This window comes from Leucopleurus acutus (genome assembly GCF_964270905.1).
Source record: "Leucopleurus acutus genome assembly, chromosome: 3".
NCBI classification, from domain to species: Eukaryota; Metazoa; Chordata; class Mammalia; order Artiodactyla; family Delphinidae; genus Leucopleurus; species Leucopleurus acutus.
In genome coordinates, this window is record NC_139145.1 from 148,657,208 (window position 1) to 148,681,067 (window position 23,860).

Sequence of the window (23,860 nt, forward strand, 5' to 3'; positions counted from 1 at the left end):
CCACAACAGTGAGAGGCCCGCGTACCACAAAAAAAAAAATACTAAAGAGGAATTGATATGTATCCACATAAGAAATTCCTTATTTTGTGGTGTTCTCCCAAACACCATTCAATGGTTTAAAAAAAAAAATCATAAATTATCCTTTATGAGACAACAGGGAATTTGTATAAAGGATTCTATGGCCCAGAAGAGTCTGCCATAAACACACATTTCTTTTTTTTTAATTGAAGTGTAGCTGATGTACAATATTATATAAGTTACAGGTGTACAATATAGTGATTCCCTATTTTTAAGGTTATAATCCATTTATATTCATTATGGAATGTTGGCTATATTCCCTGTGTTGCACAATATATCCTTGTAGCCAATTTTATACCTAATAGTTTGTACCTCTTAATCCCCTACCCCTATTATTGCCCCTCCCCTGTTCCTTCTCCCCACTGGTAACCACTAGTTTGTTCTCTACATCTATGAACATGCATTTCTTTGAAGACTCATCCTTCTTCTTAAAAATTTGTGCAAATCTACTCTAAATTAGCTTCATGGTTGGTTTTAATTTGTTTTAAAAGGTTTGCATCGCAAAACAGTTAAGTGACATTCCTACGCGATGTCACCCTGTGATTGAGAAGCAGGCACCTGGTTCATACCCCAGTTTGAGAACAGCAGTACACTACAGATCTTACCCCTCCACCCAACTTACATCATTTGTATTATAAAAGATGAAAGATAAGTATTGAATCATGCCATTTGTTCCAGGTAGGTTTGTACGGACACGAGGGACAGAGCAATTGAAACTTACGTGAATAAAAGTTTTTATTTCTAGATCATAATCCAATTCTAATCTTTCTTTTCCATTAATCAAATTTGAAAAAAATTTTATTTTAGCTGTATTAAATTTACAAAAACATTCTTCCACATTACATCAGAGCATTCCTCATGTTTTTATTCCAGTGCTCAGAAATTTAATGAATAAAATCACTTTACTGTGTCACTTTTAATTAACTCCTTCAAATACATATTTTCTAAAATCTGTCTAGGTCAAACATGGTTGATCCTGCATTCGTGTCTGCGGACTCTGCCAAACTATTCCAAGGTCAGTAGAAGCTGATGTTTTCAATTGTACAGTTACTGTTATGGAAACATGCTCATCCTTTTCCATTGAGCCAATCTGGGCAAAGTTCTTCCTTAAAATTCTTCTTCTGCCTGTTTGCTGCGGGACTGCTTGAGCTGCTGGAGCCACTCGATGGTTTCAGAAATAGTACGTTCTCCGTGCACCTTGTTATCTCTGGTACGGATATTGACAGTGCTGCTGGTTTTCTCTTTCTCACCAACAACTAAACCAAAACCCACAAAGCTTTGTTAGGTGAAAGGACTCCTATTGACTATTGGAACAGAAATCCACCCTGTAGCTTCTGACTCATTAAAATGTACAGGTGACCAAATCTAGTCATTAAAAAACAAAACAAAAAACCCCAACTCACCATTTTGCAATGACTAGAACTGCTGTGTTTACCAAGTCACTTAATCCAGCCAACTTAATAAAAATTCACCACATGAAAAAATAGGAGGTGAAGGGGAGATTTTTAGACAAACCTTTCAAGTACTCTTTTTCAAACCAAAGTGTTTCTTTGTTACATCAACGGAACAAACATACAGTTTGAGATCAGGACTGGAAAGAACTACTGATAACCGCAGTTCTCTTCAGCCTAAGTCTCAGCATTTCAAGTTCTCCTAAAGGTTGGCAGGTTTTCTTTGCTGAGTCTCCTTTCTTACCTAGGATGAAGTTATACTGCGCTAACTGTGCATTTCTGATCTTCTTGTTTAACGTACAGCCCGGATCCAGATCAATGTCCACCATGAATTTAGCATCGTGGAATTGTTGCCGTACCTATTTAAATAGAGATAGAGGGTTCTTCAGATCTAAAATCAGAATTATATTTTGATCTTAAATATTTTTATTTAACAAACAATTTGGATAATCATGCCAGCATTAAAAAGGAATGTTAATAGATATACTGAAGCATATATCATTGTGACTTAGAACTACAAAACTATATACTCTGCTCGAGAGATAAGTTGTGAATTAAATTAAATAAACTAGCTTAAATTTTCCATCCGACAACCAATTACCACTAATATGACAAAAAGATCTGAATGAACCATTTTTATTTCACTGATAGGTTGTTGTGCCTTAGTGATCATTAACCAATGAACCTCCTGGGATTTTATAAGTATGCAAATTTCAGAAGGGTTCTTACTTAGTTTATTAGAGTGCTAGGATAAGACTTCACTCTCAACTGTAACCTATTTTAAAGAATAAAGCACCAGTGTCTTTTTTTTTTTTTTTAACACGAGCCCTCTGCACATGTGAGTTGAGCTATTCTGTAATTGGGGAGGAAGCCTGGTAATTTTAGGCTGTTTAACAACTGTGGTCTCTAGTCATTAAGTATCAATAGCAGTGCTCACCCTCCCGTCCACTCAATATAACCAAAATCCACCCCACGTAATTCTAAACGCTACTCCACCCCCAGATGGAAAGGAGGAAGTCAGTACTACCTCCAGTTGAAAACTGAGTTAACTAATACAGACTTTGAGCTTTCTTAATGCAAATACAATAAAGTAAAATCCATTAAACATGGAGCATAGCTGATTCTGATCATTTCTAACTAAAACTACCATGTGCAGTAATAGGAACACAGTATATCTTGAATGGTTTGCCTATCAGCTGTTTTAATGATCATTTATTTCTTAAAGACAGTTGAGACCCGAGTGCAATTTATTCTGATGACCTGAAAACATGGTGGTTTTGATGTTACAATGTTATTCATTGATATTTAGATTTTTGTCTGTTTTAACTAGCCAATTTATTACTTTGCCAGTTATGAAACAATGCTTTTTTTAATATCAGCTTTTGATAATTTGAAATTCCTTAGTATGGAATTGTTGCTATAACAGAACAGAGTGTTCCAGTCTTTAAGGTATGAAGTATGAATGGATATATGTACATCTGTTAGTAAGGTAGCTTTTTGGTAGGTAAGGCAAACATTGCTCTGTCATGCCATTAACCTGAAAAAAAGTTTCAAATTAAAGAAATGTGCATTAGAAACAAAGCAAAATTACTGAAGTCAAAGAGCAGTTTAAACTGCACTATGCATTTGAATTTACATGTCATACTGAAGCATTTGTTATTTACTAATGCTAAAAACTAAAACCTACAAGTATGCACTCTGTAAATTAAGTCTACTAACCATGGAACCACATAAAAAAGCATTAAAGAGGTAATATGATCTACTGAGGCTTACCAAAGACTGAAAATAGAAACATTTCTCTATATGGCAAGCAGCTTGATTTACCAAGAATACACGTAGTTCATGAGATTGAAAAGCTGAGCGACAGCTCTTAAATTTAAAGTAAGTCATACTTAAGGATTACCTTTTGGGCATATTCATCACATGTTGGTCCCACTGGAACTACCATTACCTGGCGAGGAGACAGCCAGAAGGGCCTTTAGAAGAAATTAAAAACATTTAATGTGGATTTGGGCACTTTCCTTAACAAGAATGGCACAATTCTTAGATTACTCTTCAGTACCATTTCCTGAAACACGCAAGGGCCACTTTAAAAAACTTGGCTTTTTTTCAATATCCAAAAAGGACTAAAGGGAGATTCAGGAGAAAACTAACCCTAAATCAGGAAAACCTGTAACTAAGATTTGTCTTGCTAAGCAGATATAGCAAAGCAAACAGAGGGCAGGGACTACAGCCCACAACTCAACACATCAGGTAACAGAACACCATATGCCTGCTGCCAGAGGGCTTAACGTAGTTTAAGAAACATTTAGTGATTCAAGTTATTTTACTCAAAAAGTTATTTTGTTCAAGTGTTATTTTATTACTTTTTCTTCACTGGGGGACAAAGACTGTACCTTCAGTTTATTCAAGATCCACTTTGCAGGATCCAACAAATTGGAACCGATAATAACTGGTGATGGTACTTGGTAAAAATGAGTGTGTTTTCACTAATTATTAAAAGGTGACCCCATCCTCAATTCTACCTTTCAGGTATTTCAGGTGTCTAACCCCTCCCCATGCTGCACACAACAGGCCAGTGTTTCTCTTGGTCACTCCTCTATGTTCAAGTTGTTTTGTTACATTAGGGAAAAGGCTGGCGTAGGCACTAAATTCTACCCAAACTGTGGGCTTTTCCCCCCACCTACTACAGGTTTCGTAGAGCAGTTATCTGAGGATCCCCCTATTCTCTAGACTGTGCATAGAGAATACTGCCCACATTTGATCTGATTTCATGAAATATAACTAAAAGAAGATTAGCTTATTTCATTTACAAGTATGACACCGCCACCCCACCCTATGTCTGAAGTAACCAAATTACACATGAAACTGAGATGACTACAGTGTAGTCTCTCAGGCTCTACAAAATGGGTGTTTTATAACCATGTGCTGTTTTCAACTGCCTTTACAAAATGTGGGCCCAGATAAAGCTGCTTAGAAAATAAAATGCAAGTCATGTGCTTATATCTTGCCAGTAGAAACATCAGCTTCTAGAAATAGGACACAAAAAGGATGATCAGTTTGGAGTCTGTACTTTCAATCAAAAGAAAAAAAACCTTGGCTTCTACAGAGTCTAAAATACTTGTTTATTATGATCAGCAACACTGAACAAAGTATTGCTAAAAGCCTACTCTTGTTTACTCAGACAAAAACATCAAACTTTTATAAATTCCCAAAGTTACTTGAAAAGCAATCAAAACAATAAGCTTCTTACTGAATAATAATTCCTAGTTAGAAAGCATTTGTATAATATTCAAACAAATCAAGTGCTAAAATAAAAATAATTACTCACAACAAACATTCATAGAGCTAAAAAGTTTGGGTTTAGATTGTGATTCCTTACTTTTTAGTGAACACTTATCATTAATTAGAAGTGACCAACTAGAATCATTCTTCCTTTCCATCATATAGCTAAATTGGACAGCAGACATTTCTGACAGTCAATTTACACGGTCCAGACAAAAAGAGAAGGAAACAATGACAAAAATTACCATTTGCCCCCATAGTTTTCAGTGAGGATAGCAATCATTCTTTCCACTGACCCCAAGATGGCTCTATGGATAATCACCGGCCTTTTCTTATCATCACCATCATGGCTAGAAAGAAAAGATTTGTTTTGCTTTATTATATATATATATATATATTCCTTTATACGTCCTTGAAGAAGAATATTCAGAGCAGACACTAGAAACTCACCTTACAAAAGTAAGATTAAATCTAATGGGCAACTGAAAATCCAACTGGATTGTTGCACACTGGTGGTACCGACCAATGGCATCTTTAATCTGTATGTCAATCTAAGAAGCAAAGATTGGGTTGTATTAGGGTTGAATTTTTTAAAACTTATTTTAAAGTAATCTCTTCTTCACGCAAAAATGAAAGACATATTACTCTCAAATAGACTTCGGTACTGACCTTTGGACCATAGAAAGCTCCATCTCCAGGATTTAATTCCCACTTTTCACCAAACTCATTCAGACTGTTTTCAAGTTGCTAAGGATAAAGCAAAATGATTTTAACTTCTGGTCAAATGCAACTTCTTCCAGCCTAATCTGAGACTAAAAATACTACAACTACTTTCATGTGTCACTATTCTTTGTTTTACCATTTTGTCCACCTAGACATACTCATACACAAACCCCTTTAAAGGTTACAGCTTGATGACTAAAAGAACATTCAACCATTTCTAAAATACAAAATCATAGAGAAAAAAAACTAGCTTATACAAGCCTAGAAACCATTTCCAATTTTCTTTTGCTTTTATCCATTTAAAGAGGCTTTGCTTTGTCACATTATGGCGCAAGCCAATTTCAGTCAAATAATATTAAAGCACGCTGAAAATCACCACTTACTTTCTCAGCTTGATTCCATACTTCAATATCTCCAAGGAATTTTTCCGGGCGAGTAGACAGGTTCAGTTTAAAAGAAAACCCAAATATGCTATATACTGTACGCAGAAAATCCAAACAACCTTTTATTTCATCCTCGATCTTTAAATTAAAAAAAAAAAAACAAACAGGGACACAGTGGTCATTAATTTTCCTCGTTTTGTGACACTTCTTTTCCAAGTGTTTCACCCCAGCGTCTCATACCTGCTCTATGGCACAGAATATGTGAGCGTCATCCTGCTGGAACCTTCGTACCCGAGTGAGTCCTGTGAGCGCTCCCGACAGCTCATTCCTATGAAGCACCCCAAAATCAGCTACTCGCAGAGGCAACTCTCGCCAGGATCTTGGCCGATGATCAAACATAAGGCTAAAGAAAACAGAAAAGTAAAATCCACTGATATTTAATTTCACAAGAATAAAACTGCTTCTCTAATACTGTAAGGAAGGCTGTCAAAAAACTGCTGGTTCTAGTTGTTCACACAAACAACACTTTTCAAAGTCTGGGCTTCATACAACAGTGTAAGCACTTGCATGAATAAAGTAGCAAATAAATTATAATACAACCATCTATAACTAAGAGAAAATAAAAAATGTATTCCCATAAGTCTGGAGTCATAGCCTTGTGCTCAATCTCTATTAATTTGAGGACTGCCTTTAAGGCTCATATTTTAAAGAAAGTCTTAGCTATATACAAATCATTTATATCAGCAGAAACTAAAGTCTGTACTTTCTTGTTGCTCTCAAAAGTGCTTCAGTTCCCTCTTAGTCTGAAAGTGCTTCAGAAACTTTGAAGAATCTGGGAAAACTAAGAATGAACTTGACCTTGGTTCCCTGACCTACAAGCTAGTCCCCTCGTGGAGACTCCTCTGTCTCAGCCCTCTGCCCTTGAGGTCTTGCTACTGGGAGCAGTGCTAGGAGCGATGACTCAGCCACCTACAGCCACAGCTCTCGCTAGTCTGCCGCCACGCTGCTCTTCACCCAACTTTCAAGGATAGAAAGTGAGCGGCCTCAAGGCAAGGAAGATTTTCCAAGGAGGTCAATTCATCAGCAGTAGATTTTGATACATGTTTCTTTAAAAAAAAAACAAAACACTGCTGTGCCCCATATTCAGTCGCCCCTGTTCTGTATTCTGCCTGTTCACTGCTGCTACCCCAGTTCTTGACTATCTGTAGATCTGAGGATCTAGCTGGGCACAGAAGATGTTACAACACCACAATGATGATGCATTTAAATACTCTTCTGATTACATAATTTGTTTTTCACAAAATACTTTCAAAGGAGGGAAAACAATCTGGGACTGATTGCAAGAAAATCTTTGCTAGAAACTCAAAATTGCAGAATACCAGTGTCCCGGGCAGTTCATGGGTTTCAGAGCAAACAGCTCCTTCTCCACCTCAAAGGAGAACATGTTCTCGCTGTAGTGCTGCCAGTGGCCCGAGGTCATCCAGAGTCGGCTGTTGTAGATGTTTGGGGTGATCACCTCCTGGAATCCTCGTTTCCTATATTCACTCTGTTAGAAAACAAATACAATGCCTGTGTAAGGAATAGATGCTTATACGCTGGTGGAAGTAAAAATTTCAAGACCAATTTTATACTATCTAGTAAAGTTCAAGATGTATATCTTATAATCTAGAAGCTCCACCTGGAGGTGTACACCGAAGAGGAAGCGCCTGCACATGCACATAAGGAGGCTACTGCAGCACAGCTGGTAATACGGGAGAATGGGAAATTACATCAGTGTCCCCCAGTAAAGAAATGAACACTGTGGTAGTTATATGACAGACTAATACGTAACAACTGGAAACAAACTGGATCTGTACCTATCTAAAATGAAAATCACAGTGCAGACTGATATACAATGAGACTTCACGTATGTAAGTTTGAAGCACACAAACACTATAATTTAGGGTACATATTTATGGGGTAGATGTAAAAATAACATGGACAAAAAGAATCCAACCATGCTAACTTCTAAACAGTAGTTTCTTCTAGGAAAGGAGGGAAATGGATCAGAAAGGGCTCTCAAAGGGGAGGTTTTTTCCCCTTACTATATATGTATTACTTTACCTCAATTAAAAAATCTGAAGCAAATATAGCCCAAGGCAGTTATGTGTTAAATTAGGTGGGAGTACAGAGATGTTGGCAGTATTATTCTCTATAAATGTATGCTTGAAACACTTCATAGTTTACAAAGAAAAAAAGCAATGTAAAGATTAACTTGCTTTTTCTAGGAAAATACAAATGAATGGTCAGAAAGCCACAGAGCTCCTGTGTAAAGGGTTACAGGCCCCACTGCAGGCTCACCAGCTTGTCTCATGCGTGCACACCCATGTATGTGGACAAGATCATGTATTAGAAGGAAAGAATTTTTTAAACATTTTATGAGACCTCATACGTCCATTTTCATTTATTATTTGAAATGTTTCTTCTCAAACAAAAGATTATCTTTCCCTTTGGCAGATCTTATTTAATAAAATCAACTTATTAAGACAGGTCTTAAATCTACAGAAGAAAGTAATGAATATAGTTTACCCTGATGAATTCAATAAGTGTATTATAAATGTACGCTCCCTTCGGCAGGAAAAAGCAACTTCCAGGGCTGAGTTCATGGAAGAAATATAGTTCTTGGTCCTGGGTAAAACGAAAGCAAAAGAAAGTTTATATATGTATATAATATCAACACAAATTTCAGGGTTCTTGAGTTCAGAATATGGTCATGATGCTTCATATTTTAATTGGTGCCATTCCCAAATCAAGGAAAGCATGTTGACATTTCTGGTGTTGCAGGTGCTTTACCACTTAGCACAAGTACATTCCCTGACTGTTACATTCCCGAATCCAGTCAAGTTTACCCAAGAGTCACACGGAGCGAGGGTCTTAGTTCTCTTCTACTGTGCACAGCAGGGGCTCTCAGAGTCTTAATTCCTCAAAGCTCAACGATCCTCCCTCCTTCCTTCCCTTTTTTTCTTTCTTTCTTTCTTTTTTTTTAAAAGTAAGAACAGCAGGAAGGAGACTGAGAAAAAGACACTGATAATGAAAGAGAAGATGGAGAAGAAGTTGGCTAACTTTGGGTCATGGTGAAAGAGGCACACCCTCCTACCTTCTTGCCCACCAAATGCCCAAGTCCTCAGGGAGGGACCCCACCAATTGTTGCTGGCCTCCTTCCTGCTGGATCTTATTTCAGGCAGTCAGCAGCACAGGACAGTGGATGCTGCCTGTGCTCAAACTTCACAACCTAACAGCCACAGAGTAAACACTCTTCTAGAAGGGAGTATTTTTACCAAACCCAACTGACAGCTTAGAAAACAGTCAGGGGTAGAAGAATAAAGAAAAGGACACCACAGAATCCATCAATGACTTGCTATGTCATCTTGGGCAACAAGCAGATGAATCTTCCTGGGACTTAAGTTTCCACATTTTTTTTTTTTTTTTTTTTTTTGCAGTACGCGGGCCTCTCACTGCTGTGGCCTCTCCCGCTGCGGAGCACAAGCTCCGGACGCGCAGGCTCAGCGGCCATGGCTCACGGGCCCAGCCGCTCCGCGGCATGTGGGATCTTCCCTGACCGGGGCACGAACCCGTGTCCCCTGCATCGGCAGGCGGAATCTCAACCACTGCGCCACCAGGGAAGCCCTCCACATCTTTAAAATAAGTCAGTGAGACCAGGGAATTTCTAAAGCATCTCCCAGCTCTATGAAATGCTGCTATGCTGCTATACTTTTTTTAAAGAAAAATGTAGGTCATCAGCATTTGTTCTCAATAAAAGGAGTAGTCAAAATGAACTTCTGTGCAGTACTGAACACACTCTAGAAAGATAATGTGGACAATGAATAAGTAATTTACAGCTTTCACAAGACAGTACAATAATTACTGAAAGCTACAGCATCTCTGCAGAAGTAAATTCCTGGTACGTAATACAATTTCAATTCAAATGAAAATAAAGAAAACTCAGTCTACACACATCATTAGTCTTTTAAACATACCCTTCCAATTTTCCTATGATCTCGGTTTTTAGCCTCCTCTTGGAACTTCTCCCATTCTTTCAACATTTTAGGATCTGGGAATGAAATGCCATAAATTCTCTGCAGAGTCTCCATATCTGCCTTGCCTTCCCAGTAGGTGGAGGAATTCTGAAAAGAAGGAATAATCATGAGATAATATTCAAATTTTTTTGAAAAATAAATTTATTTATTTATTTTGGCTGTGCTGGGTCTTTGTTGCTGCACGCGTTTTCTCTAGTTGTGGCGAGCGGGGGCTACTCTTCCTTGCAGTGCATGGGCTTCTCGTTGCAGTGGCTTCTCTTGTTGCAGAGCATGGGGGCTGTAGAGTACAGGATCAGTAGTTGTGGCGCACAGGCTTAGTTGCTCCACCGCATGTGGGATCTTCTGGGACCAGGGTTCAAACCCGTGTCCCCTGCATTGGTAGGCAGATTCTTAACCACTGTGCCACCAGGGAAGTCCCCAAACTTTTAAATATCTCATTTATTTTAAGAGTTAGACGTTTTCTCTCTCAGTCACATCATGAGTCAAATTCATATTTAGTCCTTATGACAAGAAAAATGGCACAAAAAGTGCACATGTAGTAAGCATCTCAGTTGCTGAGGCCTTGCTAGGGTGGCTGTACTCATTCCACAGCACAAAGCTGGCTGCTTAATGCCCTTGAAATTGCCCTGCCCTCAAGACCCACTCACACCACAACTCCACGAACACGACTGACTACAGGGGCATCTCCCACAAGATGATTCAGCAAAAATGGAATACCAACCAACCAGCCAAAAAAAAAAAAATCTGACTGGCAGGATTAGTTTGGTTAAAAAAGAACAACTTGGGTAATTACTACCTTAGACATACAAAAGGCAAGAGCACACACTCCTACAGTGAGTCTCAAAGCTTTTAGAGCCACGATGGCCCGTGACTGTGGTTTTGTACATCCTCCAAATCTCCATCCCCGTGGGCTCTGGTGATGAGTGGTGAGTCACTCAGTCAGTGCTTGAGAGAATTTCAGTTAAAAAAAAGGCTAGTGGCACGTAGTGCCCACGGTCAGTAGACAGCACGAGAAAAAAATCCACCCTTGAATATGCAAGAGAAAAATGCTGAAAAGAGAAACGAATGCAAGTTTAAACATGCATCTTTAGTATACAAATACGTTTATATAGCACCTTCAGAGTTACATTGCTTACTTTGTGTATTTTCAAAGTCTTGATTTTGCCAGTGTGTCTGACATGAGGACCCCGGCAGAGATCTATCAAGGGGCCACACCTAGAGATAAATTAAAAGGAATTTTAACATAGACTTAAAAAGACATATACACCAATGGTATTTAATGACACTTGATGTTCTCACCTATAGACTGTGGTAGTTGGAGTATTCACTTTTTCATTCAATATCCTGCATTTGAACTTGTTGTACTGAAAATAGGAAAAATTATTTTTTAAATAACCATCCTTTAATTTTTACTTCTAAATACTATAGCTAAAATACAATTCAAAGTACATCTAATCACCGTATGAATATAAATACGTATTTCATGCTTTAAAAACACTGTTAAATTTTTCTAAAGAACTTAGTACACTAAGCCCCAATGTACTTTTTTTTTTTTTTTTTTGCGGTACGCAGGCCTCTCCCTGCTGTGGCCTCTCCCGCTTGGGAGCACAGGCTCCGGACGCGCAGGCTCAATGGCCCTGGCTCACAGGCCCAGCCGCTCCGCGGCACGCAGGATCCTCCCAGACCGGGGCACGAACCCGTGTCCCCTGCATCGGCAGGCAGACTCCCAACCACTGCGCCACCAGGGAAGCCCTACTTTATTTTTTTTAATTAATTTTTATGGGAGTAGTTGCTTTACAATGTTGTGTTAGTTTCTGCTATACAGCAAAGTGAATCAGCTATACATATACGTATATCCTCTCTTTTTTTGAGTTCCTTCCCATTTAGGTCACCACAGAGCACTGCGTAGAGCCCAATGTACTTTACGTAAGTAACATTAATGAGTGAAATCAAAGTGGAGGCCATGTTACAATTCAATTTACCTTAAACATTTCCAGTAAAGTTTCCTTCTTAACTTCTAATCTTTCAAAAGCTTGTTTTTCTTTAATGATTTTCTTACATAAAGCCTCCAAAGAAGAGAAATCGTTGCTGGACACACCCCTGAAGAAGAAAATATAATTAATCTCTTTCCATTCCATCCCACTCACACCGCAGCTTGGGGGAACCTTCCTTTACAATACTTCAAGGGTTTCAATATAAAAAATTAGACCCCTGCATTATTTATTAAGAATTTTAAACTAGACAGTTTTTATAAACTATTTTCATATTTTCAGTGGCTTTGACCTTGGTCATCATGAAGACCATTCCAACTAGTGAACATTCCTCTAACTTTAGAAGCGGGTTTAAAGAACAGGAGAGGTCCAAGCTTCATTTTATTTCCTGACATAGCTTAGGGTTCCACCTCCACTGATCTAGAAGAGAGCTCTCTACTACATCGTGAGTTACTTCAACACTTTAAGTTTTGTTAGTGGGAATACTTGGTGACTATGAAGCAATAAGTTTTATATCATTCCTCCTTAATTGAGAACTCTTTAAAAATAATGTATGGACCCACAGTAATTCAGATTTAATTTTTCTTTATCCAGTTACATAACTTACCCTTCTTCAAGGTACATGTCATAATAGAATCCATTTTCTATTGGTGGACCGTAACACAAACACCCACCATAGACTCTTTCCATGGCTTCACCCATTATGTGAGCAGTCGAGTGCCAATATACCTGAAAATCAAAGAAAAATGGGATGGTTTGAGTCTGGGCATACAAGCTGTAAATTAATTTGTTTGTTTTGAAAGATATACAAAGTTTATTATAAATAAACCCAAGACGTGAAAACCTAAATTTACACATCGATAGATGGCAATGTGATTCCATTCAGAGCCAACATAATTTAAAATGATTCTAATTACTGAATTGTATTTGTACCTTAGAAATTATCTGGTTTAGTTGTTTTCAAACTAATTAAAATACAAATTTAGCATCATTAATTAAACGGGATGGATTTTGTTTCCTGAAAACAACAGGCACTCACAATGTGACTGTCTTATTAACTGCCATGGCCCCGGGATCTTTTGAGTCAATCCCTGGAACTGACTCAAAATATCTGAGTTGGCTTGGAACTTGGCTCTGGCCTTCCACTTGGCTGTGGAACATCACTTAAGAATTATATCTGCTTTTCTCTTATTGGCCCCAAACAAAACTAAGATGGTACAACTTGACCCTACAGTACAATTATAAAACCAAGGACCACATACGGGCCTTGAAATCAAAAGGTAGTACTTGGTTTTAAGGTGGTAATTCAGATGAGACAGAATATACCCAAAGCAATGTCTTTAAGATTAATTAATAAGGTACCAAACTAAAGATTTTTAAAATTCTCATAAAAACTGTACACCTGAAACTAATAATGTGAGTCAACTATACTTCAATAAATAAATAAATAATGAGTAAAATTAAATTCTCATAAAAAACTTAAGGACTCCAGAATACATTTGAAAGCCACTGATTCACATACATAAGTAAACCACTGTCACTAAAACAACGTCTTTTACTTCTTCTTATATGGTATTCCATCATGGGGAAATAAGGAGAAAACTTTGCCATCAAATGCAGATTGACTTTTACAGTGCTTTCAGCAGATCGCCATTTTAAGGTAAGAAAAATACAGAAATCAATTGCCCAATAGGAAGAGAACTTTAAATCATGCTCGAGTTTGTTAAATATATGCATCTTGATTAAGTGTTGACTAATAATGCAGAAAACAATTTTTACTTGCTTAATCAATTTTTAATAAAATTCCCAGCACTTTTTCCCCACTGAAGTATCTACAGTAAAAATAAACTTGAATAAGTGCATTTATTAATTTTATAAGACAAGCACTTTTACTATGTTTCCTACATGAAAGACAAAACGAAGATTTCAAATATGACAATGAGACATCAATCAACTTTAGCCACCCGTTGGCTTTAGTAATAAGCTGGAGAAGTCTGCAAATGTGAATCTGAATAAAAACTTACTGCTTGAGCTTCCTCGTCCTCAAACTTGAGAAGCTCCAAGGTACAATCTTCCTCCAGAGGACGGTCTAGGTCCCAGACAACTTTATTCACTTTAGCAATAACAGTGTTGTCAGCCAGGCCTTGACTTTTAAAAAAAACATACACACATGTATAAAAACACAAGACTCTAAAAAAGAATTTTCTGCAGCACAACAGTTAATTTGAGAACAAGAACAGGAAAATAAACATTATATACAGGCATATCTCTCCTTTTATTGCACTGTGAAGATACTGCAGGGGTTTTTTTGTTTTTTTTTTTTGTGGCAACCCTGCATCAAGCAAGCCTATTGGCATCATTTTTCCAACAGCATTTGCTCACTTTGTGTCTCTGTGTCACATTTTGTTAATTCTCACAGTATTTCCAACTTTTTCATTATTATTATATGTATTTGTTATGGCGATCTGTGATCAGTGATCTTTGATGTTAGTACTATGACTCACTGAAGGCTCAGATGATAGTTAGCATTTTTTAGTAATAAAATATTTTTAAATTACAACATGTACTTTTGTTTAGACAAACAACTGCACACTTAATAGACTGCAATACAGTGTAAACAACTTTTATACACTGTGAAACCAAAAAATTCGTGTGTCATGCTTTACTGTGATACTCGCTTTATTGTGGTGGTCTGGAACTGAGCCCGCAATATCTCTGAGGTATGCCTGTATATTATATATAGATGTACATTTACCTTTCTGAAATAAAATGAAAAAGTGACAAAATTCAAAAAAGTCCCTAAGAGTATAACTAGAAGATGCTGAAAATTCCGAACACTATTATTTGACCTCATTTAATGCTTCTTGTTTAAGCAGACATGGCAACTGTTATAAACAATAACAATTTCCAGTATTTTATCTTTAAATTTCTCCAAAATTAGTTTTCCATAAAGCCAAGCTATTCAGATCCCAAAGGAAAACAAGGGGGGTGGAGATGGTTCTAAATAACCTCTCTGCTTTTATCCTGCTTGAAATCTATAACAGATCTTTCCTCTGAGAAGCAATGCTAATCTCATAGTTCTGCAAATGCCTAAGATGATATTAGTTATAACAAATATACAGGTGAAGTGAAATACTATTTAATGAAACATTTTATAATACGGATAAAAATGTCATCTAAATGTACAGTACACAGTACAAAAGACAACTCTCTCCTCAAGTGATGAGATGTGAGACCCACCAAGTGGAGAAGTCGCAGGAGTTCTGAGGAGGGGAAGGCAGCACAGTGCAGAGAAGTCTGGACAGGCTTTGAAACAGAAAGTAATGAGGGGACGAAGCATCAAAAGATTTGGACGGGAAGAAAAGGAGAGGAGATGGCGCTTCAGATGCTGAGAATGGGCATGGATGCAAGCAGAGGTATAAGTTAGGAGACGTTCAGGAAGCTGCGGGGCTCGAGCAGAATTGAGTAAGGTTAGTCAGCTTATAGGTGTGAATGTGCAGCTAGAGAAATGACAGTCTGTAATAGGCTAGCAGTTTCCCCGCCTCAAATATTTTCAAACTAATATGTTATGACACTTAACACCGCAATAAAAGTTTTAATTCAAAAAAAGAGAAAATTAGTTTTCCAATGGGCCACTTGATAAATTACAACATAATCTGAAGAACAATACGGTAGCATGTAGAGAAAAAGTTCTTGCACTAACAGGAGCCTGGATTTTAGTACTGACACAGCTACAGTCTCATTGTGCAACAACGGAGGAATCTTTTAACCTCACCTGCGAAACTATCTCTCAGGTGAAAGGCTGAACTGATATTTAAAGGTCTATCTAGTCACTTATGATCTCACATGGAAACTTGCTTAACATTACAACTTTCTTACTTACTTCCTTTGGAGTAAGGCAGAAGTATGTTAGGTAGAAGTACTTGTCAGATTAACAGCAACATTCCATTCCTTCTGTAAGAAGGCCACGGCATATACGAATACATAGCTTGTGGGCCTAACTCCCACCAGTTGCATAGCAGGCTTACCAAGAATCAGCTGTGATGGTTCCCAAATTTGTTTATCCACTTGTTATTTTATGTCTTAGGTTCAACAATATGAAATTGATGATAATCAACCATTTCTGACAATTCATATATGATTTCATTTGTTTCAGCTCAATATGTAATTATTATAAATAAATAGAAATATATAAGTAATACAATGAGGGAATTACAGTTTCTTGGTTTGAATTACATTCAAACCAAGCTGAATGTTTGGGAAGGCTTGATAAAGGGAAGTCACTAAAAAAATACTGTCAAGTCAGGTGTGGATGAAACAACTACATAAAAATCTGGAAGGCTTCTGCACTCAGATGGCTTCTCAAGTGTGTTAAGATAATGTAAAAGTTTAATTAGCACTCCACCCCCCTAACTTTGGCCTTATATACATATTAGTGAATAAATGAATATATACAAGTTTTAAGTTAAAATGTTTAAATGGCGGTTGGCAAACTTTTTCTGTAAAGAGCCATATAAATATTTTAGACTGAAGGCCATACATGGTTTCTGTTGCATATTCTTAGTTGTCTTATTTTTTTCAAACCATTTAAAAACATAAGAACGATTCTTAGCTCTTGAGCTGTACAAAAACAGGCTATGACCAGTTTGCCAACACTTGGTAGAAGATACATGTATCAATTTATGCCTTCCCAACTTTATCATTTTTTTGATAAACTTACCAACTATTCATCCCAATCATATTAGATTAGGAAAGCATTTACTCTATTACAAAGTATGCATCTAATTCTCAGTTACCTGAAATAACTTCTCCCCAGCCCGACAGAAGTTTTAACACTAGCTTTTATAAAAAATAGTACATTTTTTCACGTGTTAGTTTCATATATTTCATATATAGTTTAATAATATATTTCATATATTATTTTCTTAATTTTCCCATTTTGAGATGCGTTACCTTCATTTTTAACTTTAAAACTGAGACTTTTTAGTCAAAATAGGTGAAGTACTCTCTGGTTGGTTATGTGACATTTTATGATCAAAGTAGGAGAACTAATTATATAAAATCTTTTGTAAAATAAGACCGAAGTTGACTCTTTCAGATATTAACTTTGAATCTTGACTGTAAAGCTCTACATTATTTTGATTTTTTAAAAATCCCAAATAAGGTAAATTAAACAATAAAAACATTGAACAGGAACATAAAAATATTATGAGGATAAAACTTGGCAAGCTAAAAAAAAAAAAAAGTTCAGCTACAAACAACAGAAGGTCCAGACAGGTATAGCTTATACCTAATTCCACAAGCAATTTGATACGGTGTAGTTTTCCAGGATTCTGCATCCAACTGTTTACCATCAGGCAGGGTGACTTTAATTGGCTTGCTGTCTTTTTCTGCTTTTTCTGCCAGAATGGAATCATGTTCTGCTTTTAGTTTATTATACATCTCAAGACGTGTGTTAATATATTCAGGCCAAGGATTCAACTGCAAGACAACAAATGAAGAAATAAATAATCAGTACACACTTGCTTTCCTTTTTAGAAAAGTGGAAGAAATAATATAAACAAAGTTTACCTTGTATGAAGTAGTGCTTTTATTGTTTTTCCCTTATACAAAATTTCCTTCTCATTTCAATCATATTTTTTCTTGGCCTTCAGTTTTTTAAACGGAAGAGCCTTAATATCTTTATAATTCCCTCCGACCACAGTCCTTCCCTTTCTTTAGTCATTTGGGTGCTCTTTGGGGGCTTTTCATTAAATTGTCACAGGGGTCCATAATCCCCAATGAAGAAGCATCAATAAATTAACTAAAAGCTCAAAGCCTATCATTCTACAACCCTGCTCTGAATCCCTCAGGCCAAAGCACATTACCTGGTCCCACATACTCTGACATCACTACAGTCCTACCCACCCACATGACCCTCTGTATCTTACTGCTGTTTATCTCCATGTCCATCTGGCACTTCCTGATCAGAAGAACTTAGTGTCAAACTTAATTTATTCAACGTTCATGGAGCAGATACTCTCTGTGCCTGGCTCTGCGGGTGCAAGAGAAGAGTAAGAACTGCCCACTGCCCTTAGAAGGGGAATAAGACAAGTACACAGATGATGGGAGCATGGAGGAGGAAGAAAGGTCTTCGACATCTCACTGTACACTTTTTTTCCAGACAGATCATTTAAAACATATATAATCAACCACATGTCACATGCACAATTCTCTATTCCAAAAAGTCCTCTAATTATACCCTTTGTTTCCTATTTCCAGGCTAAATCTCAAGCTGTAACAGAACAGCATGTACTACTTGCATTGAAAGTACAAAAACGAAATTAGGGAACATACGCCATTTTTTACTTACTTACAAATTCTGAAATTCACAATCAACAATTCCCCACAATTACAGTGGGATATAATGGACACAACACAACAGAAGCGGTTATCCAGGGCTCTCGGCAACACTTAGTGATTCTTGATCACCTACAAACTTACCCTAAATTAAGTGGAAGCACTATAAATTTAGCAATGCAACATTTATAAAAACAGCTCTTTAAAGTCACTTTACTGTGCTATAGCATACTTCTTAAAAACCTATTCCTTTGTCTTGCATTCTGGTCGTTTTCTAAAGAGTCTCTAACAAAACGGCTGCAATGACAAAAGCAAAAAGTCAAGCACGGTTCACAGCAGTTCAACTTCAAAATCTAAGTAGGAAGACAAGCTTAACTGCCTCCTAAAGCAAGACCCAGGAACCAGGTCAATTCTGGGATGACTCTTGAAATGCAATTTCCTTTTAGTGTGAGCCTGGTGAACTGAAAGCCTTTTCTCTACACTTGAGAGGCAGCAAGGAGATTTGTCCTGGCTTAAAATCAAACTCCAGTGGCAGGTCCAGTTGGAAACGGTACTAATGGGGTGAAGGAACAAGGCTTTCTTTGGTTTCTGTTGTAGTCAGTAAAAGCCCAAACACCAAGTCTCTTAACGTCTCATTGAATGAAATGGTCAGACAGCTAGCATTCGACCTGGCAACTGATTACCACAGTCCTCTTTTCACCAACTTTTGTTCTAATATCTAATCCCACAGATTATTTTACAATCATACTTCCGTTGTTTTCCTTTTTCAATAACAAGTAACTGCAAGTCTTTCTCCCCCTCTCAGAATTTCCTAATTCTTCTCCCTGATTTTTCCATCTAGTGCCACGAAACCCATTAGAATCTCGCATAGGATGAGTCTGAGACAGCTCCCTGCCTCTGTCAATCTTTGATGACAGAGCCCTGAAAACATTTACCTCTGCTCGACCTCCATCCCCAGAGCCTTCTTTGTTCTTCTTCTTGCCTCCTTCCTTTCGTTTCTCTTCACTGGCACCTACCTAAATAAGCAACAAAGGCATGAAGGTTTTACATTTTAATCTCATTTGACACCCATCCATGCTGCCTCCAGAAAAGTTTTGAGGATGTTATTTTAGCATCTATTTTTTTTTAAGTGGAAATCTGATTTTGAAAGACTAGAAAATTTCACCACTGTCAAAGACAAGTTAACAACTTACAATAAAGACAAGCCCTAAAAATGTAGAAGAGTTACTTGATAATATTCAAGTCCTCAAATTTCATTCATTTTACCTGTTCACATGACTCTCGCTTCAGGTTTAAATGGACATATACTAAATATATAGCTACAAGAAGCATGCAATTTATTCAGTAGTATTTTCAGAAAAAAAAATCTAATGCAATATATATCCATCCATCCCACAAGTACTACCCAGAGCCTCTGTGCTCACAGTATTTTTTTTTAAACCCTGTAGAAGAAGCAAACATAAGACCCAATCCCTACCATGTGCAAACTTAATCTCTTTGGGGAAACTAAGGCATACATATGTGAGAAACTCCTGAAGGAGAAAAGAACACAGCTGTAGTACTCTGATCAGATGTCAGATAAGCTAAGACACTAGTAACTGTTAGGGCTTTAAAGGACTTTAAAGGATGGAGAAGATTTCAACAGGCTGGATTTTGAGAATGGAGGAAATTTTGTTCTAGGTGTACACAGAAACTTATTGTTGGAAATGTTAGAGAGAGAGAGAGAGAGAGAGAGAGAGAGAGAGAGAGAGAGAGAGAGAGAGAGAGGGAGAGAAGATTACTAAACCTTTTAGGAAACACTGTCAGTTAAGACAGATGAGGGCTTAGACAGAAGCAAGCACTAAAAGTTACCATAAAGATGTGTACTTCAATTAGAATTCAATTCAATTCCAGGAAGTCATAGAAAGTTTTACAGTAAGTCCTGTGCAAAAAGGCAACCAATGGCAAGAACTGGTCTTACCCGTGGTTCTCAACCAGAAGCAATTTTGCCCCCAGCAGATACCTGGCAATGTCTGGAAACCTTTTCAGTTGTCACAACCGGGGGTGGGGAGTTGCGGGAAGGTGGGAGGGCGGTGTAGTGTGGTGCGTACAACAGGCAGAGAGTGGGTAGAGGCCAGGGATGTTGCTCACCATCCAACAACGCACAGGACAGATTCCCACAACAAAGAATTATCCAGTCCGTGATGTCAAGAGTGTTGAGGTCGAGAAACACGGAACCACATTATGGGATACTCCAAAGAGCATCTTCTCAGAAATAAATTACTTACTTCTTTGTAACTGCTCAGATAGAAACATCCTAATGCAAATTTCACTACATAAAGTTTTACAGTTTACAAAGTTCCTCCACAATCACATCTGATTCTCATAGAAACACTGTGAGATGACTACCATTATTATTCCCATTTTATAGATAAGATTAAATTTTTAAAAGTTAGATGATTTTTCTAGGTTCAGAAAACCTACAAGTGGCAGGAAAAAAAGATACCCACCCAGATGTTGACAGTGGTCAGCTCTAAGTGGGGATGTTATCATCAGCAGTGAAGGAGTTTTGAGGGTAGAACTGGGGATGTGACGGGAGGACTTTTGTTTCACATATTTTTTTGATCTTTGAATTTTTTTTTAAAGTTTTATTAAGATATATTTCTGTACCGTAAAATTCACCCACATAAAGCATATAATTCAATGGTTTTTAGTGCATAGACAGTTGCCCAACTATCACCAGGATCAATTTCATCACCCCAAAAGGAAACCATGTATCCATGAACAGTCACTCCCTGTTCTCCCCTCTCCCCAGCACTTGGCAACCACTAATCTTTCTGTCTCTACAGTTTTGCCTACTCTGGGCATTTCATATAAGTGGAATCATTCAATATTGGTTTTTTGTGACTGGCTTCTTTCAGTTAGTATAATGATTTCAAGATCATCCATGTTACACGTATCAGTATTTCACTGCTTTTTACTGCCAAATAACATTCCATTATTTATCCATTTATCCCTTGTGGACATTCTGATTGTTCTTTTCAATTTCATAAAACTTATGACTTGTATAATTTAAAAAACAAAACAAATTTTTAAAATATGACTCCGAATTTCATGTTGAGCTAACACTTGCCCCACTCAGGTATTCGCGATTTAATGAACTCTGAAGGTTCATTTATAGTCGATAGATGAACAATGAACACACCTTAAGTCCATTCTAATCAAGTACTAACCAACATGATTATAAGATTACCTGTATGCCTTCACCATACTGTATGATTAATGTAAGTAGTCAAATATATCAGGTGAAAAGAAGGGTAAAAAGGGACTTCCCTGGTGGCGACGTGGTTAAGAATCCACCTGCCAATGCAGGGGACACAGGTTTGAGCCCTGGTCCGAGAAGATCCCACATGCTGCGGAGCAGCTAAGCCCGTGCGCCACAACTACTGAGCCCGCGTGCCACAACTACTGAAGCCTGTGCGCCTACAGCCAGTGCTCCACAACAAGAGAAGCCACCTCAACGAGAAGCCCGCGCACAACAAAGAGTAGCCCCTGCTCGCCACAACTAGAGAAAGCCTGCGCACAGCAACGAAGACCCAGTGCAGCCAAAAATAAATAAATAAAATAAATAAATTTATTTTAAAAAAGAGGGTAAAAATTAATTGCAAGTCTGCCTGTATAGCTTTAAAACAGAAAGAGAGGAAAATAATTCTATTTCTCTGATTAAATGTTTTTGGTTTTGGTCATACGGATATTTGCTAAATGAACAGGAATAATGGTAAAGATGAAGAAAATTAACATCACTTTTTTTTGTCTTCTAAATACCTCTCCATTTTACAAATGAGAACAATGGCTCAAAGGAAGTAATTTCCCATTTGTACATCGCTAGTAAACAGTAGAGCCAGGGCGTTAAAATGGATCTCTCTGGAACCCTGAGGCCCATTTCACCTTTCCTATAACAAGTGAAATTGTGATGGGCAACTGTTCTTTACTTCCAATGAAAACAAAACAAAAATAGGCGAGTTTACATATTATATGTCAACGTAAAAGCAATCTAAAATTTCAACCCAAAAGTTGGTACACAGAAGAGGATTGGGAAGATGTTCCTAAGCAAATTATGACACTAAAGGGAAAGTCCAGAGGTGAAATGAGCATTTATGAATGGTATAAGGCATGCCTCCACCACCACGCAGGGAAGTGTGTAACTTTTCTAGAGTTTGTCAGCTGGGGTCATCCAGTCTCCACCATTTATTATAAACCACCCAAAACTTGGGCAGATCTCGATGACTTGGTTTTCCCTTCCTTAAACTGGGGTTTTTTACCCGTACGTGGTTTTAAAAGTAAATGAGGCTCTGCAACATTCTTCCCGACGAAAGAGAGCCACATACCCTAGTCTAGGAGTCCGAAGCCCTAGATTCTAATTGTCTCGGCTTCTAATTAGTTGTGTGGCTCTGAGCAAGACACTCAAGGTCTCAGTGTCCTCATCTACAAAAAGAGGATGGTCCCAGAGACGATCTTAAGCCCCGTCCTGCTTTATCCATTTGAGATTCCTCTCCAAAGAGGGCCCTGACTTGTCCGGGATTTCCATCGCCCCCCTCGGGTTCCTCCACCCCCTCCCTCCCCCGGCTGGGCAACACGGGTACCAGGAGAGCCCCAGCCCGGCCTCCAGGATCCACTCAACCCACTCACCGACTTCTCGTCTCCCATTTTCCCTGAAGGGCTACTCGCCTTCTCCTCGGACACTGGCAAACCACTAAGAGAAAACTAAACCCCAAAACTTCGGTCAGGAGGAAAGGACAGTGGTCGCCAGGCAGAGGTGGATTGGAACACCCAGGAACACTGCGCTTGCGCCACGTGGCCCGGGAGGGACCTGCTGATGCAACAGGAAAGCGCCCAAACTCCGCCTCCTAACCTGATGGATGACGGGCAGCTAATTGACAACGGGGAATGGCGGGTCCTCCTTTCTCTAAACCAAGCTCGTAGGGCGACAACCCTTCTAGAAAATCAGGGTGCGGCAGGGCGGGAGAAGAAACTACAGACGGTAAACCTGCACTCTCTGCCCGTCAGGTATTGAGCCTTTCCCAGAGCCCAGAAGTCCGCAATGCGCGTGCGCCTTCTTCAGTCTGACTTGGCTTATTATTCCAGGGCCTTTTCGGCCACCGTAGCGAAGAAGAGGGGCTGTCTTGAGCTTCCGGTAAATCTCCGCAAGCTGAATACCATCCCTGGCAGTGGGATGAACACCGGAATAGAGGCCGAAGTTCGCTGCTGCTTCGGCGCCACCTGACCTGGAGTGACTGCTGAGTTCTGGGGACTACTCAGGGCCCCGAAGTCTGTGGCGGTGAATCGACCGAGCCCTCCTTATTGCACTCCAGCGTTCCCAAGACCCAAGCCTTGGTGATCCAGGGGCGAGCGCCCTTCCTTGGACATTCCTTTGTACCCGCCACCGCCAATCTATCGGGGAGCATTTCCACAGAGCCCATGAGAATGCAGCGAATCTTTTGCTTAAGAAAATAACCACGCCGACCCCAGGGATTCTCTCAGGCAGAGGTCTCAGT

At 38.5% G+C, this 23,860-nt stretch overlaps 1 protein-coding gene across 1 annotated transcript; it reads right to left on the minus strand.

The window, feature by feature from the left end:
- Positions 1 to 806: 806 nt before the first annotated feature.
- Positions 807 to 23,120, minus strand: TARS1 (threonyl-tRNA synthetase 1). Its single transcript, XM_082837419.1, has 19 exons — positions 22,995 to 23,120; positions 19,262 to 19,342; positions 17,278 to 17,468; positions 14,012 to 14,135; positions 12,595 to 12,716; positions 11,979 to 12,096; positions 11,296 to 11,360; positions 11,133 to 11,211; positions 9,937 to 10,083; positions 8,489 to 8,587; positions 7,300 to 7,466; positions 6,161 to 6,323; positions 5,921 to 6,058; positions 5,484 to 5,561; positions 5,265 to 5,365; positions 5,060 to 5,164; positions 3,433 to 3,505; positions 1,774 to 1,888; positions 807 to 1,334 (listed from the first exon to the last, which is right to left on the minus strand). The coding sequence occupies exons 1-19, from the start codon at positions 23,010 to 23,012 to the stop codon at positions 1,186 to 1,188; spliced, it is 2,133 nt and encodes a 710-aa protein (XP_082693545.1). The 5' UTR covers positions 23,013 to 23,120; the 3' UTR covers positions 807 to 1,185.
- Between the last annotated feature and the right edge of the window lie 740 nt (positions 23,121 to 23,860).